This window comes from Rutilus rutilus, assembly GCF_951802725.1.
Source record: "Rutilus rutilus genome assembly, chromosome: 1".
Taxonomy (NCBI): Eukaryota; Metazoa; Chordata; class Actinopteri; order Cypriniformes; family Leuciscidae; genus Rutilus; species Rutilus rutilus.
In genome coordinates, this window is record NC_140209.1 from 9,692,921 (window position 1) to 9,711,484 (window position 18,564).

An 18,564-nucleotide genomic window follows, 5' to 3' on the forward strand; every position below is an offset into this window, starting at 1 on the left:
GTTCCTATGATCTTACTTACTAGCTGTCTTCACTTTCCGCTGCGGTCGGAGGCCGTACAATTCCCAATGCCAATGGAAGTGGAGACGTTGATAGGTCATCATCTGTGCATTATGGAGAGGGGATATTTTTATAGCAGGATTAAAAACGGTCTAAAAAAAAATCCCACTATAACTTAACTATAACTAAGAAACTTGTCCATATTCACTGCTGTTATTAGACATAATGTACAGTATTCACACAATAAAACACTTGATGATAGGCCATCATCTGTAGATTTTGGAGGGGGGATACGTATTTTGGCAGGTCGAAAATACAGTATGAAAAAATCTGTATCCCACTATAACTTTTGTCAGGAAACAAGAAACTTGTCCATATTCACTGCTGTTATTAGCCGCTAACTTCATTGTTATGAAATGTTTTGAGAGGATAATGGTGTCATTTCTTAAACAAGATGTTGGTGCATTTTTGGATCCATTTCAGTTTGCTTATAGGCCGGGGCGCAGCATAGACGATGCTATCAATAGCATTTCACATCTGGTCAGTAAACACCTCGAAGACCCTAAAGCCTATGCACGTATTTTATTTGTTGATTTTAGTTCGGCTTTTAACCCATTTAAGCCCACCGGCAACTATAGTTGCCGCAGTACATAGTTGTCATTTTCCTTTTGTAAATATTTTTCTAGAGGTTGTCCATGTTTTATTTCTCAATGGAATGCAAGCAAACAACCAAATAAAGGATTTCAAGAAGAAAAAAAAAGGTATTCACTTCCTCCCTGTCACATGAGGCTGTCAACTTCCTACCCCTATTTCCAGGAAGCAGGACGAAGGCAAACCCTCCCAAAGAAAGGTCATTTTCATGTTACTAATAAGTATTTTTTGTTGACATATATATATCTACATAATCATGAAGGTCTCTAGAATCAGCCAAACAAAACAAATCTTACAAGAGATCTATAGTTTTTTGTATACTTAGTCAAAAGTCCAAGCGGCAACTATAGTTGCCGGTGGGCAAATGCCTTGTAAGTACATATATAATGGGAAAATGGGGTATACTGTGTTAATAGGTTAATAAATCAAGTTTATTGGTCTTGTTTAGTGCATAAACATAACTTAACCCTTTAAATGACATCTCTAAATAGATATATATTTTTCTTCATTCTATTTATTTGTATTTATTTATTTTCATTTAACTTTTTGATACACAATGCCCTGTTATGGCGGCACTTTGTTCTGCACTATGTTCCACAACTTTAACCCTTGTGCACTGTTCGTTTGCGGTTTACAGTCAGGCTACAGATTTGGGGTCTGAGAGACCCCAGGCAACAAAATGTTATTTTGTAACAACATATATATTTTAAACAAATGTAATTTTACTCAGTTTATTAATGTTTTTACTCTACATTTGGACATTTTTACTCAACAAAATGTAAAAAAAAAAAAAAAAAAAAATTCGCCTTATAAAATACCCACATTTCTAACTTTTATTCATGGGGATAACATGGATAATTTGACATGGTTTAGTGTAAGATTTTTGGCCAAATCTTGGAAAATGCCGTTTTAAAAGTAAAAAAAAAAAAAAAAAAAAAAAAATCACTTTAACCAGTAGATGGCTGCAGAGCTCTAAAAGTACTAAAAGTTTCAAACTAAAAGACATCTTTTCACAAGTTTTTCCAGTTAGATTCATATCTACATATAATGAAATCACAATTATAACAATCAAATTTACTTTTTGTCAAAGTTTGGCAGTTTTTGTACTGAAAAAAAAAAAATCAGTTTTTCAATAATGTTCCATTATGATTAGAATCAAACCTGATCAGGATGTTACAAAGAGAAAAGTTGGAGTTTTTATAGTTTATCATTTATTTCAAACATCTATTTTTCATATAATTCAACAAATTTAAAGTGTGCCACTTCATTTCTGTCTGTGTGTTCTGTGTTGTTTCTGATTTTGAGGATGAATTTTGTCCATTGATCAAATTCTTTTGATTCCTGAAAAACTGATTTTTTTTCAGTACAAAAAGTAACTTTTATTATTATAATTGTGATTTCATATGTAGATATGAGTACAACTGGAAAAACTTGTGAAAAGATGTCTTTCAGTTAGTAAAAAGCAAATAGCAAATAGTGGTGCTCTGTAGCCATCTACTGGTTAAAGTGATAAATTGTTACTTTTAGAACTGCATTTTCCAAAAGATGGGCAAAAATCTTTTAAAAACACTTAACCATGTCAAATTATCCATGTTATCCCCATGAATGAAAGTCAGAAATGTGAGTCAAAAAGACCCTGAACAGCGCACAATGGTTAAGGCAAATGGATTTGTTGTTTGTTGTGTTTTCATATTCCAGAGATTATAAGCTAGATGCAGTTTTTTTGGGGGTCTGCATCAAATGTTTTTCGACTTTTATACATAATAAATTTGTTTATGAATAAAGATTGATCTGTTGAAAGCAGTTATTTTGAGATAAATGCCAAATGTTCTCCTCCTATTCATATTTTACATTGAAGGGGTGCATACAACATATTTGCCCACCGGCAACTATAGTTGCCACACATTCAAATATGATTTTCAAGAAAGAAAAAAAAAAACTGGGGAAAATAAATGCAGAACATGTTCAAATAGGACACTGTCACATGCCTGTCCTGTCTTGTGTTGCACATGGGTGTTTTGTTATTTTGGGCCATGTGCTCTTGTCATTGTCTGATCCCTCCCACTTGTTATCTGATTATTGTTTGAGTTCTCCCACCTGTTCCCCCTTGATTAGTTTCCCTTTATTAGTTCCCACTTGTTTGCAGTCTGTGTCGATCGTTGTCTTTGTTTTCCCCTGGTGATGTACCCGAGTTATTCCTGCCTTGTTTTGTTGTAGTTTGGTTTTTGTTTATTGTTTATTAAAATTTCCTTTACCGCACTTGAATCTTCGTTTCACTTTTCTGACCAACCGTGACAGAACGATCGACCATGAAGAGGATTCAGCGGAAGGATTCACTCCAGCCTCCTATTTCCTGCCCTCATTTTGAACGCATCGAGAGATTTTGTGTGTTGAGTTCCCTTCGTCAGAAGGGGACTGACATCCGAGAGTTTTCATTGAGGTTCTGCGCTGCTGCTGAGGGACTGGGGCTTGGGGTTATGGCTATGAAGGATTTGTTTAATTACGCCCTTGATGAACCCATCGACTTTATGGTCATGAGAGCCCTGAGACATCTGACGTTTGAGGAATTAGTTAATTCCTTGGAGCGTCACTTTAAACCCCCTGCTAAGAAGGTTCCAGTGCCGGTGATCCCAGTTCCGGTGGTCCCAGTTCCGGTGGTCCCGAGTCCGGTGGTTCCAGTTCCGGGGGTCCCAGTTTCGATGGTCCCGGATTCGGTGGTCTCAAGTCCGGTGGTCCGGAGGCGGAGGAGGAAGAGGAAGCACGTCACGTCTGTCCAGCCAGTGTCTGTTCCTGAGCCGGAGCCAGAGCCAGTGTCTGTTCCTGAGCCGGAGCCAGAGCCAGAGCCAGTGTCTGTTCCTGAGCCGGAGCCTGAGCCAGTGTCTGTTCCTGAGCCGGAGCCAGAGCCAGTGTCTGTTCCTGAGCCGGAGCCGGAGCCAGAGCCAGTGTCTGTTCCTGAGCCGGAGCCGGAGCCAGAGCCAGTGTCTGTTCCTGAGCCGGAGCCGGAGCCAGAGCCAGTGTCTGTTCCTGAGCCGGAGCCAGAGCCAGTGTCTGTTCCTGAGCCGGAGCCAGTGTCTGTTCCTGAGCCGGAGCCAGAGCCAGTGTCTGTTCCTGAGCCGGAGCCAGAGCCAGTGTCTGTTCCTGAGCCGGAGCCGGAGCCAGAGCCAGTGTCTGTTCCTGAGCCGGAGCCAGAGCCAGAGCCAGTGTCTGTTCCTGAGCCGGAGCCAGAGCCAGTGTCTGTTCCAGTTCCTGAGCCGGTGGTGCCAGTTCCAGAGCCGGAGCCGTTGGTGCCAGTTCCAGAGCCGGAGCCGTTGGTGCCAGTTCCAGTGCCTGAACCGTTGGTGCCTGTTCCTGAGCCGGAGCCGTTGGTGCCAGTTCCAGTGCCTGAGCCGTTGGTGCCAGTTCCAGTGCCTGAGCCGTTGGTGCCAGTTCCAGTGCCTGAGCCGTTGGTGCCAGTTCCAGTGCCTGAGCCGTTGGTGCCAGTTACACCGCCCGAGGGGTCGTCTCCGCCCTGGCCGCCCGAGGGGTCGTCTCCGCCCTGGCCGCCCGAGGGGTCGTCTCCGCCCTGGCCGCCCGAGGGGTCGTCTCCGCCCAGGCCGCCCGAGGGGTCGTCTCCGCCCAGGCCGCCCGAGGGGTCGTCTCCGCCCAGACCGCCCGAGGGGTCGTCTCCGCCCTGGCCGCCCGAGGGGTCGTCTCCTCTGTCCAGGCCACCCGATGATCTGTCGTCTCCGCCCTGGTCGGCCGTTGGACTGTCGCCTCCGCCCTGGCCGCCCGTTGGACTGTCTTTGCCCTGGTCTGTCCTTCCCGTCCCGCCCTGGTCTGTCCCTCCCTTCCCGCCCTGGTCTGTCCCTCCCGTCCCACCCTGGTCTGTCCCTCCCGTCCCGCCCTGGTCTGTCCTTCCCGTCCCCCACCCTGGTCTGATGGAGCGTCTGGTAGCCGCTCCGTAGGGAGGGGGTAATGTCACATGCCTGTCCTGTCTTGTGTTGCACATGGGTGTTTTGTTATTTTGGGCCATGTGCTCTTGTCATTGTCTGATCCCTCCCACTTGTTATCTGATTATTGTTTGAGTTCTCCCACCTGTTCCCCCTTGATTAGTTTCCCTTTATTAGTTCCCACTTGTTTGCAGTCTGTGCCGATCGTTGTCTTTGTTTTCCCCTGGTGATGTACCCGAGTTATTCCTGCCTTGTTTTGTTGTAGTTTGGTTTTTGTTTATTGTTTATTAAAATTTCCTTTACCGCACTTGAATCTTCGTTTCACTTTTCTGACCAACCGTGACAGGACACTATTAACAGGATTATATGCATGAAACCATTTAGAAAAATTTGGGCACAAATGGGTTAACACTCTACAGCCTTATATGCTTATTCAGAAACTGAAACACATGAATGTTTATTATTTTATTCTTAACTGGTATTTTTTCATTTTTAACAAACCGTACTCAACAGGTTAAAGTGAATAATGCTCTTACGGAGCCCAGGCCAATCAGCACTGGTGTCCCGCAGGGCTGTGTCAGTTCGCCAGCCCTTTTTACATTATATACTAACGATTGCCTTAGACTTCATACCGATAATTACATTATTAAATTCTCCGATGATACAGCAATCCTTGGCCTCATGCATAAAGATAAAAGTCCAACCGCGTATCATACAGAAATTGAGGAATTTGTCCAGTGGTGCGATGATAATTATCTTGTGCTAAATGTAACTAAGACTCAGGAGATGGTGTCTGACCCAAAAGCCATAGGCGATACCAGGCCTGTAGTAATTAATGTACCCATTACTCAGGTTAGCTCTTACAAGTACCTGGGTGTACATATTGATAATGCACTGACCTGGAAGGACCATGTAAATACTGCCTGTTCCAGACTCCAGCAGAGGATGCATTTTTTTACGGAGACTTCGATTGTATGGAATAGAACAAAAATGTATGTTGTTGTTCTATCATGCAATATTAGAGAGTATTTTAAAGTACGGTATTACAAGCTGGTATGGTAACCTGACAGTACAATCAAAATCACAGATCGCTTGTCAAGTAAAGACAGCTATGAAGATTATGGGGGTCAAAAACTATTTGCCCCCCCCCAGAAAATCTATGAGCAGTCGGTTATCAGACAGGCACAAAAAATAGTTTCTGACCCGACCCACATTCTTCATCCAGAATTTCAGCTTTTACCATCTGGTAGAAGATTTAGAGTTCCTAAATGTAGGCTAAACCGTTATAAAAACTCTTTTTTTTTACCTATGTCTATTAAGCTCATTAACTCTAATATGTAGGTGTGTGTAATGTGTTCTTCTTGCAATCTGTAGGCTTTTGGGGTGTGCAATATGTTGGTTGTTGAGGTGTGTGATATGTCATTTGTGCGATTTTTAGGCCATAGAGAATGTGCAATATGTCAATTGTGGATTTTTGTAGGCCAGATAGAGTGTGCAATACATAAGTTGTGAATCTTAGGGGTACTATGAGTGTGCAGTATGCCAATTGTGTATTATATAGGCCTTGTGGAATATATCAGTTATGTATTTATGGGTACTATGGAGTGTGTAGCATGCCAATTGTGTATTTTATGGGCCTTGTGGAATATATCAGTTATGTATTTATGGGTACTATGGAGTGTGTAGCATGCCAATTGTGTATTTTATGGGCCTTAGGGAGAGTGCAATATGTTAGTTGTGTATTTTAATGGGTGCTATGGAGTATGCAATATGTCAGTTTTGTATTTTGTAGGCCATATGGAGAGTGTGCAATATATCAGTTGTGTGTTTTTGTGTGCAATATGCCAGTTTTTAATTAAGTAACAGTTTTAAAGTTTTATAAGTGCCAATGGAAGGCGTTAATGTGTCTACTACTATACATACGTAAACGTATATGAAATGCTCATTCTTTTTGTACAGTGTCTTTTTTTTGTGTTGTCTCTGTAAAGCTATGGAATGGACAGAGTCCAAAACAAATTTCCCTTCGGGGACAATAAAGTATATCTCATCTCATATCTCATCATTATGGAGATTCTCACTTCCGAAAACATTTGAGCACATTTTCGATTCGCCATAAATTTTCGTGAAAATGCCAATATTTGAAATCTACACAGTTGATTTCTCGCATCAAATGTTCTCAGAAGTGAATTTAGTGATGAAATAGCGTGGGAAATTGTAGAAAAACGCCTGCCTCTCTTTCCTCGAATGCCAAAATGAATGCTGGAATATTTCTGCCGTCAAGTTCACACAAGTTACCAACCTATGCATCCTCTGTATCCTCTGTAAAATGGGCGTGTCAAGAACACTTCAGGGATTTTTAACAGTTCTTACCAAAATGCAAACTTGTGTATTGGGACAGTACTTGGGCAGCGACTGATGACGTTTCACAAGTCCACAAGAACACAAGTACAGACAAGAACGCATATTGAGAAACGGCCAGAAAGTTGCGCAGCGCTGTTGTTTTTTCCGTTTTTCCATGAGCGCCACCTACTGTCAGAGATTGACACTGCATTTACTGACATTTTTCTTTTGCATTGGTCTGAACAGACAAATCTCATGTGAATTTGGTGCCGAACATTCGTGTTAATGTGAAAATGTCCTGTCGATCGTCATGGCTGTTGGGAAACTAACTTAGAAAAAACATGTTTCTCGGCACATAAAGATGAGCTACTGTGATCTCAGACTGAGGTGATGTGGTTTCTCCACTGCATGGATCTTCAGGTGTAGCTTCAGGTTAGTTTTAAAAGAGAAACTCTTCCCACACTGATCACACGTGTGCGACTTCTCTCTGCTGTGGATCCTCTCATGTGATCTCAGATGTGATGAGTGACTGAATCTCTTGTCACAGAGTGAACATTTGTAAGGTTTCTCTCCAGTGTGGATCCTCTCATGTATTTTCAGATGTGATGACTGACTGAATCTCTTGTCACAGAGTGAACATTTGTAAGGTTTCTCTCCAGTGTGGATCCTCTGGTGCCGTTTTAACTTGGCCGCTGTAGTAAAAGTCTTCTCACACTCAAAGCACATGTACTCTCTCACATCAGTATGCATTTTCTCATGTGTATGTAAATATAGCAGCAGTGAAAAACTCTTTCCACACTCAGAACATGAATGCGGCTTCTTCTTCGTATGAACTGCCAGGTGTTTCTTCAGGTTTGATGAACTAAAAAATTTTTTGCCGCATTGATCACATGAGAACGGCTTCTCTCCGGTGTGGGTCCTCATGTGACTCTTAAGATTACCGTTGCATAAGAATCTCTTCCCACATTGATCACATGTGAACGGCTTCTCTCCGGTGTGGATCCTCATGTGAACATCAAGACCATATTTGCGTGCGAAACTGTTTCCACACTGAGTGCAGGTGAAAGATTTCTTGGCTCTTCTTTTCTTTAAAAAATTATTTTTAGTCTTTGAGCGACTCAAAGGTTTTCCTCCAGGTTTGACATGATGTTCCTCCTCCACTTCACTCAGTTCTTCACTCTCCTCCTCCACTTCACTCAGTTCTTCTCTCTCCTCCTCCACTTCACTCAGTTCTTCACTCTCCTCCTCCACTTCACTCAGTTCTTCACTCTCCTCCTCCACTTCACTCAGTTCTTCACTCTCCTCCTCCACTTCACTCAGTTCTTCACTCTCCTCTCTCTCTTCCATCGGATCTGACATGAAAGAAAAAAATATTAAATTTCATTTCATTCATTACCACTTCATTCGCCATGAATTTGTTTGTTTCTTTTATTATTTTATGCAATCAGAAACCCTCAAACCGGTTGCGCTTTGTATCTCTCTGTGCAAATCCTTCCTTCCCGCTCTGCCAGAAAGCAGCTGTCATTTACTGACGGAAAGCATGACAATAACCGCAATAAAGCCGCATATTGCCGAAAAACGCATGTTGTCTTTTTTAGGAGCAATTTGAATGGTTTTGATAGGACCCGATGTCAAAGCAGTGCTGAAGTGCCAACTAGTCTCTCCCTATGGAGGATCCCTTTACCACTCTACAGATAAAGCGTTGTCTGGAAAATTTGTTTAGGCTTGGTTTGAAGGGAATTAAAAACCTGTGCACATATATTCAAGCGCACATAACTATAGAAACAATTCTTAATGCGCATGTGAACGCCATCAGCGTTTCTCACAGGATCGCGTTTAAAGTTTGTGTAGAGAGAATGGTGTTGTCTTGGCGGCCCCTTATTTAAAGGAGAAGTTCACTTTTAAAATGAAAATTCTGTCATCATATACTCACCCTCATGTTGTTTCAAACCTGTATGAATTTCTTTCTTCTGCTGAACAGAAAGGAAGATATTTAGAAGAATATCAGTAACCAGACAGTTTTAGATACCATTGACTTCCATAGAAAGAAAAATATATACTATGGAAGTCAATGGGACCCAAAAACTGTCTGGTTACTGATATTCTTCTAAATATCTTCCTATGATGACAGTATATGATGACAGAATTTTCATTTTAAAAGTGAACTTCTCCTTTAATAACAAATGATCGTTGCGACGGAAGCGAATCGATCAAAACTAACTTTAGCTGGAAAATAACTTTATTAAAGAACCGCTATAAAGCCAAAACATTCTCTGTTACCTTAAATTATACGTTTATCTCTGTAAATCTGCTTTGAAACAATCTACATTATTAAAAGCGCTATATAAATGAAGATGACTTGACTTGTAACATGTCACCGTGCAGCTCTCAAGCCAGATGCTGGGGACAGGCTGGTGTTTTTATCACACACCTTGAAACGCATGTAGATCCAAAGAAACGCAGTTAATGGCAAAAAATGTTCAAGCTGCTGAAAGCCTGTTTCCTCTGTTCTAGTGACTTATATTATAAAGGCTATTTTACCTTTTAGTCTTTAAATCGTAGACTTTGTTTACATTAGGGCCGCAACGACGCGTCAACGTCATCGATTACGTCATCGATTACGTGGACTATGAAAATACGTCAACAGACATGAAATGCGTCGACACGTCATTCATTAGTACATTTAAATATCGAGTAATGGCAGCTTCTGCTCCCGCTCATGCTGAAAATGACAGACCACGATCATCCAAAGTATGGGAATACTTTAAGCTACGGCCGAACAGAAAGGTGCTTTGTTTACTATGCAAACTATGCCCCATTCGGTGACAATAAAATGGACTTTAATTTATAACTTCAACTCAAATCTGTCAACGAAGCTTTCAGTGCATTTGCCAGTTTTTAAAAGTTGTGTATGCACATGTAGACTAGAGACCTGCACTCCCGCGGATCTGATGGCTATTTTTTTTTTTTTTTGCAGGGTGGTAGGGGAAGACTCATGAATATTCATTAGGGAACTCATCCCTGATAGGCTCGCCGATACTCCAATGTTCTGAGACGCCATGGTAACCCCAAACAATGAGATATCAGATCGCTGTGTGTAGGGCTGTGACGGTATGGGATTTTTTCTTACCGCGGTGAAGAAGCAACAAATATCGCGGTTTGGCGGTTAACCCGCATCACACATTGCAGACGCGATCAAGACCGCATGTAGCTTGTAAATGACAATGGAAATGAATAATCATAAAGCAGTATTCTTTATTAAAAAAATAAACAAATTAACATTTATATTAAATTGTAAATATTAATAATTAACTATTAATTAGGTAGTCTTAAGGCCGGCGACACACTGGCTGTGTGGTGTGATTGTGGCGTTTCTGTTGCGTGTCAGTTGCGTCTCTTTTTCTATGTCTTTGCACACCAGAAACAGCGCTGCTGCTGCTAGGTGACATATACGCCTCTTGGTGATATATTCGACATGGGGAGAGAGTTGTGGAAGGCCTAGGCTACTTAATGTTAAACATAAATATATAGCAGCAAAGACAGCGTCGGCACTCGGCAGTAGGCTATTGACGGCAAAATAGGCTACAGAATATTTCGTTCTGTATTGACAGGTGCAATATTTGAAAATCGATTTTTTTTTTTAAATTACATTTATCTATATTTATGTCAAAACCTTAACTTTCAAACATCTAAATGTAATTTATTAATATGTATTCATGTCAAAATGACATACAAACATCTTTTCCTATTATATTTTGCCAGGAAACGCTTCCAACAGGCTTGCGTGTCGCGTGAAAAATAGGCGTTGGTTCTATTTCTGGCATGCACGCGTTTTCAGCGCAGCTCGTGCCGCAACTGAGAAGCGCGTCTCACGCTCTCAAGCTCTAACCTGTTAACATGGGAGCCGAAATAAAAACGGACACGCCACGCAGCCAGTGTGTCGCCGACCTAAGGTAGGTGTGCTGCACTTAAGTCCTGCAAACGCCACAGGACGGTTCATTTTTCTAAGATGTGGTCTAGTTATTGGTTAGTGGTATTTCCTCACGAGACGGATACTTTTGTGCGCCTTGTCCAAATTCACCGGCTTCCCCTTAATTGTCACCTGCCTCAAAGGCGACACAGTATTTGGCTTAGACACCAGATTCGTGGCTATTTTTTTAATCATTCGGCTAGCGCCGTCAACTGTTATTTCCTATACCAGATAAGAGAGATCGCTACTTGCAATTAAAATCTAACTCCAACTGTTTACGTTATGCTTGTCTTTTATTCCTGTGTTTGTTTGTATTTAATTGAACATTATCTGTAAACATCACAAAACCTAGCAGTTAATTAATAATAATCAGACACACACACAAAAAAAAAATCCCCCATAGGCTATGTTTAACGGACTGTCCCTCGACTCCCTCCCTTGAACAGGAAGCGTTTTTTTCTCTCCAGAAACCCTTGAACATGGGACTCGCAGAATACAGTAAATTATAAGCAAAATATTAATGTGTTTATAGTTCATATCACACACCATATGCACTCCTGTAACTTTCAGCAAAAAAAAAAAAAAAAAAACGTGCGGTGATGACCTCACACCGCGGTAGGCATCTCATCAACGCGATATTGCGGTGATGCAGTTATCGTCACACCCCTAGCTGCGTGTCACCAGAGGTGGGGACATTCCGTGAGGGATTGTGATTGACCTACACGATTAATGTTATGATTTAAGTGGATTAGCGGTGAAAATCACAAACACAAATGGTTATAGGAATATAGTATAGTAAGCCTAATTGCATGGGATGCAGTTCTAATGTTGTGCTACTTGCATGGGATCACGGTCAAAATCCCCAATACAGGCTATCACACCAGAAATCATGTAATTGTAGCAAACCATGAATAATTATTATATTATGGTAGTCTTTTCTCTCTGTTTTGCATGCGTCATCATCATCATTATTATTATAATTTATTTATTTTTGGCTCTTGTCACAGTGTATAGGCTACTTAGCCTGAATTAGCACTGTTCATAGAGGTACGGTAGGCAACACCATTAGGATCATGTAACACAAAATAAATGTTTTTTTTTTTTTTTTTTATGATACAGGGAATAATCTTAGTTTCGTTTTTATTTTGTTACCATAAGATCTGCGGACATCACTGGGTTTTAATTTGAGATATAAGAACTTGACGATACATATCGTGACATAGCCTACACATATTGAAACAAAATATATTTATTCATATAACATAAATTGCACCATTTTCTTAATTTCTAAGTCAATAAAGTGTAGGCTAAATTAATAAATGTAGTGTAAATGTAGTAATGAAACAAACTTCCATTCAAAAGTTTGGGGTCAGTAGTTTCTCAAAACAAATTAATACCTTCATACAGCAAGGAAGCATTAAATTGATAAAAATTGACAGTAAAACTTTAACATTGTTTAAAAAAAAATCTATTTAAAAAATCTATAGACTTTCTGTTCAAAGAATCCTTTAAAAAACTATCACAGTTTCACAAAAAATAAAGCACCACAACTGATTTCAACATTGATGATGATAATAATAATAATAATAATAGTTATGCTAAAATTTGTCTTTGCATCACAGAAAAAAAAAACTTTTAAAATATGTCCAAATAGAAACTGTTATTTAAAATCGATTCGCTGGACTCCCGCAAAATAGAACTATCTAAAACCTAATAAATTATCATTCATCTGTTGCACAAAAGCAACAAGAACAACTAAAACAACAAATAAACGATTTACAGGCCAGAGTTTCTATCTATTTATAACATGTTTGCAGCGTTGAACAATGTAGCCAATCACAGACATGTGTTGATTTCTTGAACGCCAATCAGATGCATTTAAGATAGAATCCCCTCGCCGCTCAAAATGGACTTTTTGTTCAGTGCTGAGTTCTGCATACTGGCAAATCATCTGATTATAGCAAACACAGTGTAGATATTATGAAAGATTCATTGTGCAGCCAGTTTCATTGATAATAACAGAGATTTGTGAGATCGAGATGAACTGAGATGTCAGTTTTTTAGGAATTATTAAGGGAGAAATCCGTCCCTCGCAGGACTCTGATATAGACTTTAAAAACAAATGACTAACATTATATTTACATTAACAGTAGCCTAGGCTGCAATCTAGTGTATGTGAACCTTTTGCAGATAAACACAAGTGCATTTTCAGACAAGTTAATGGACAAGGTAATTAAGTAAATCAGATAGATTAATCAACAACAAAAATAATCGTTAGATGCAGCCCTAGTTTACATACATATTTTTTTTCCTGTGTGCAATATTTTACAAATCTGATTATCGTTATCGGCAAAATCCCCCAAAATATTGAGCTAACATTTTTTGTCAATATCGCACACCGCTACGTTAATCACATTCATCAACCCTGTTAGTTACCAAGGTTATTATAAGAAGAAGAATCTCTATAATTATGAATAACTTGTATGATATTTGACAAATACAACTTCATCTGTTCATCAGTAACTTAGTGTTTACTGATTATTCCTAAAAAACAAATTTAGTAAACTATATTGAAAATGACTAAAATTCTGGTAACGTTGTGGCAAATTGGGAACCAGATATAAATGATGTAAAATAAAACAGTTAAAATAGTATTTAGCTTGACCTGATGTTGACAATCAATATAAAAATGTCTCAAACCTCCCTTTACTGACCATTTGTTGAAGAAAACCCAGAACATTCTGTACCATTTCATAGTTGAACTGTTTATCTAAATGTGATGAAGTGCTTGAATGTTTCTAACATGAATCTTCTTCAGCATCATGAATGAATGAAGAATAAACACCAACCTCTTTGTTCTTCAGGATCTTCAGTGTGTTTCATTCTGCAGGGTTCTGGATCACTCATGTTCTCTCTGTCCTCTTTAATAAACTCAGTCTTTGCAGATCTCAGCTCTTCCTGATGCTCTGATGCCCGTCTTCACTTGTTTTCCAGCATTTAATGGAGAATTGCAGTGGGAGGAGCTTCACTGATGACAAATTTCAGGAGATCTAATAAATGAGGTGAAAACAGGAACTATTGTCATGAAATAAAGAGATCAGCAGATCTGTTAATATTGATGAGCCTCAGACTATCAACACTCATTCAACAAGCCATTCAGGATCATCAGCAGATCATCTCACTTTATTCTGAGTGTTTGCTGTTAGAAACACATTACTTGAGTCAGGATACATGATAAAAGCCTGTAAAACTGCACTACAGATAAATAATTACAGAAGCATAATATGTACATTTGAATCTAAATATATTGTTAGATTTCATGACAATCACTAAGTACTTAAATCATTAAAATATTGTATGTATGTGCGCTGAAACTGACAATGATCATAAAATGTTTTAAAATAAATTGTATCACAAAGCAATATTGTTCAAGAGTAAAACACTATTCATTCATTAATATTAACATTTAAGAGTTGATTTTAAATGTCTGACGTTGCTTATTATAGGCTCAACGTAAAGTAACTTCTCAGTATAACACTTGAGATCGTTTCCCATCAATTCCCCTCACAGATCTCACACTTAAACTCTTGACATTCAGTAACAGTTCTCACACAAACATCGAGACAATCACACAAACGAACACAACATCGCTCAGGTCTGAATGAACTCAACATATTCTCCTCATGCTCGCTGCTGCTGCACTAAATGTTTATTTCAGAAGGAAGACGCCAGAAAAGACGCACAAGTATCGCTGTGATCGATGAAAACAATACCGAAATGAGTCCGTCGCTTAATCAAACTGTATAAAGTGTGTGTGATGGTTGAGTAAATATGAGAAATACCGTGAACTGCTCTCCTCACCTCAGAAGACTCGACGCTGAAACTCTCAATGAGGGAAACAGTGTTGCCAACTATTTCCAATGGGAAAGTAGCGAACTCGTTCCTCTTCTTCTTCTTTGTTACGTTTTATGGCGGGTGGCACTAGCATTATGGTGCATTACCACCACCTACTATGTTGGAGCTTCTATGCATATAACTGTTACTATTTCCTACTCTTAATAAAAAAGAGAGAGGAAAAAAAATACAATTATTTAATAAAAAAAATAATACATATATTCCCTGCTCCCTAAACTCTATTGATCAATCCAGTTTCTTTCAAATAATGGAATAATTTCCATACCTCAATGTCAAATACATTTTTTAGACTTAATTCTTCCTGTCCAAGCTTTCTGCTTTCCCTCCGTATTAATTCCTTATTAATGTTTCTTGCTCTCGAGAGTATTTTTGACAGTGAAGAATCACATGTTCTACTGATTCCTCTATTTGACAGTGTTCACATAATCCTGAAGGGTGCTTATTTATTAAGTGCAATGTTTTATTAAAATATATAAAACATATAAAATTAGATTATGGAGACCTGGTGTATAGGACCGCTTCAGCACAATGTCTGCATAAGATTGACACTGTTTATCATGCGTCTCTGAGATTTATTACGAATTGTAAAAACTTGACCCATCATTGTGAATTATATTCCATAGTGGGATGGCCATCGTTGTCCAACAGGAGATCAGGGCACTGGCATATTTTTATCTATAAGGCCATGCTTGGTCTGTTGCCATCCTACATCTGTAGTTTAATCACATGGAGAAGTGTTGGTTCTTATTTATTGCGATCAAATGATCACAAAAAAAAAGGGGCTTTTGTTTACTCCGCTCCTTCTGCATGGAGCTTTTTGCAAAAACACTTGAAATTATCTGAACTTATTTCCTTAAATGCTTTTAATTCCAGATTGAGAGAACCTGGAATGACCTTTTTAAATTGTAAATGTTTTTAATTATTTGTATTGTATAACTTTTATAAATGTAGTTGACTGTGTTTTTTGCTGCCTCTTGGCCAGGACTCCCTTGAAAAAGAGGTTTTTAACCTCAATGGGACTTTCCTGGTTATATATATATATATATATATATAATAAAAAACAAAGCATTTGAACTTCCGTTTTTGTATTTATTGGTGATATATCACATCAGAAGAACACGCTTGTGTCTCAAGAAGTGTATTGTCACTGCAACCACCTTGTAGCTGAGAGTCTGTAGAATCCAGAAATATGAATATTGTCACTCTGCGAAGAAAATTTACCCTTCCAGAAGACAGAATATCAACATAGTGCCAGGCGGACTTTTTTTCAATTCTAATGCAAAACATGATTACACACACACACACACACACACACACACACACACACACACACACACACACACACACACATTATTTCCTAAAGTGCATTATCTCTTTTTAACATAATTTGATCACTTTAATCTATGAAAACTATTTAGTTTGAATAAATTTTTAGTACATTTAAATAATACATATTTTATGTTTTGTTATCTTAAACCCAATGTCAGGTTGTGCAACTGTCCGCACAAATGAACAGACTAAGAAACTATTTAAAATGGAGTCTAAAGAATAAAAAATTAAATACGAAATTCTATGGCATAATTTTAGGTTTAAAACCTTTCACATGAAAACATTTTATAAATATCAGTAGTTTTAAAGCTGTTGAGATCATTGAAAAACTTTTGACCAGCAATTTGCATGTCATTTATTATGGTAATTACAGTATGCATGATAATGCATCATCCAGAGGAGCCTAAATGGCCCTTGTGGCAGAGTGAAAAGGTTTGTAGATCTCTCTCAAATACTGGTAAAAACTGCTGATTTAAAGTATGGATAGGTTGGTACACTCTCCATGTCTGGTGAATTTAAACACTAAAAAATATACATTACATCAGTTTTGAAAAGATGTAAAAAAAAAAAAAAAGCTTTATTTGTCAGAACTCTGACTTTATATCACGCAATTCTGACTTTATAACACGCAATTGCTAATTTATTTCACGCAATTCTGACTTTCACGCAATTCTGACTTTATATAGAAATAAAGTCAGAATTGCGAGATGTAAACTCGCAATTGTGAGATAAAAAGTCGCAATTATCTGTGGCGGAAACAAGCTTCCATATAATACAAATTACCACAGTGATATTTAACCGTCCGATTTTGCTGTGGAAAGATTCCTGCTTTTGGGGTTATTCATCACTTGTTGAAAGTACCTTGTTGATGCTTTTACACTTTTAAATGTCCTTTTAATATTCAATGGTTGAAGGAGTAGTAGCCTATAATGTAATTGTACACAGTTTAAAAATATTATTGCGTCCATAGAGTCTTTCACTGATTGTTTACAGCTTAACAGAAGTTACACCCATCACTTATGAGGCATATAGGAATAATGTGGATATGCTAAAACGGCTTTCCATTGGTTAGTAGGCGTCTCTTCCGTCATTGAGTTTCAGTGTCGAGTCTTCTGCGATGAGGAGAGCAGTTCACGGTATTTCTCATATTTACACAACCATCACACACACTTTATACAGTTTGATTAAGCGACAGGCTCATTTCTGTATTGTTTTCATCGATCATAGCGATACTTGTGCGTCTTTTCTGGCGTCTTCCTTCTGAAATAAACATTTAGTGCAGCAGCAGCAGCGAGCATGAGGAGAATATGTTGAGTTCATTCAGACCTGAGCGATTTTGTGTTCGTTTGTGTGATTGACTCGATGTTTGGAGTGAGAACTGTTACTGAATGTTAAAGTCAAGAGTTAAAGTGTGAGATCTGTGAGGGGAATTGATGGGAAACGATCTCAAGTGTTATACTGAGAAGTTACTTTACGTTGAGCCTATAATAAGCAACGTCAGACATCTAAATCAACTCTTAAATGTTAATATTGTGAATTAATAGTGTTTTACTCTTGCTTTGTGATTTCTTGCGTTATTTCTTGCCTCTTCATGATGACTCGCTTAATTTAGTCCTAATTTGTAAGTCGCTTTGGACAAAAGCGTCTGCTAAATGACTAAATGTAAATGTGATGCTATTTATTTTTAAACGTTGTATGATCATTGTCCGTTTCAGCGCACATAAAATGTAATATTTTTATTATTTAAGTAGCTACGTTATATTAAGTATGTTATATTGTGAGATATCTTTCAGTAGAGCAGTTTTACAGGCTTTTATCATGTATCTTGACTCAGATAATGTGTTTCTAACAGCAAACACTCAGAATAAAGTGAGATGATCTGCTGATGATCCTGAATGGCTTGTTGAATGAGTGTTGATAGTCTGAGGCTCATCAATATTAACAGATCTGCTGAAAACACTCTTTATTTCATGACAATAGTTCCTGTTTTCACCTCATTTATTATGCTGATGTCTTCAGATCTCCTGTAAATTGACATTTCTCATTTCATTGGTGTCAGCAGACTGAGGGGATTTGTTGGTTACTATATGTACGTTTATTTCTGTGTTTATGGAAGAATATATTTGGAAGAATTACAATTATTTATATTATTTTCTATATTTCTAGATACCTATATTTTAATGAAGAAGCAGAATAATGTTAGGATTAGCAATAAAAATAATAAACATAATTAATGAATTGGCATCAGTTACTGTGTATGATGAATAGATAGACAGACATAAATGCTTAGTGTTATTTATTATAAAAACAAACTCCGTGATTTATATTTTTGATTTTGGCAGATCAGCTCCTCCCACAGTAATTCATCATCAGAGAAGCTCCTCCTACTGCAGGCACATCATCAGTGAAGCTCCTCCCACTGCAATTCTCCA

The 18,564-nt window shown here is 38.5% G+C and overlaps 1 protein-coding gene across 2 annotated transcripts; it reads right to left on the reverse strand.

Moving 5' to 3' along the window:
- Positions 1 to 6,382: 6,382 nt before the first annotated feature.
- Positions 6,383 to 14,840, reverse strand: LOC311305471 (uncharacterized protein). Of its 2 annotated transcripts, none has more exons than XM_084433217.1 (3): positions 14,750 to 14,840; positions 13,738 to 13,938; positions 6,383 to 8,270 (listed from the first exon to the last, which is right to left on the reverse strand). In XM_084433217.1, exons 2-3 carry the CDS (start codon positions 13,793 to 13,795, stop codon positions 7,285 to 7,287), a joined length of 1,044 nt encoding a protein of 347 aa, XP_084289343.1. In that variant the 5' UTR covers positions 13,796 to 13,938; positions 14,750 to 14,840; the 3' UTR covers positions 6,383 to 7,284. The 2 variants fall into 2 exon arrangements, with proteins under 2 accessions (XP_084289343.1, XP_084289344.1); XM_084433218.1 differs by having other exon boundaries at positions 6,383 to 8,228; positions 14,750 to 14,831.
- Between the last annotated feature and the right edge of the window lie 3,724 nt (positions 14,841 to 18,564).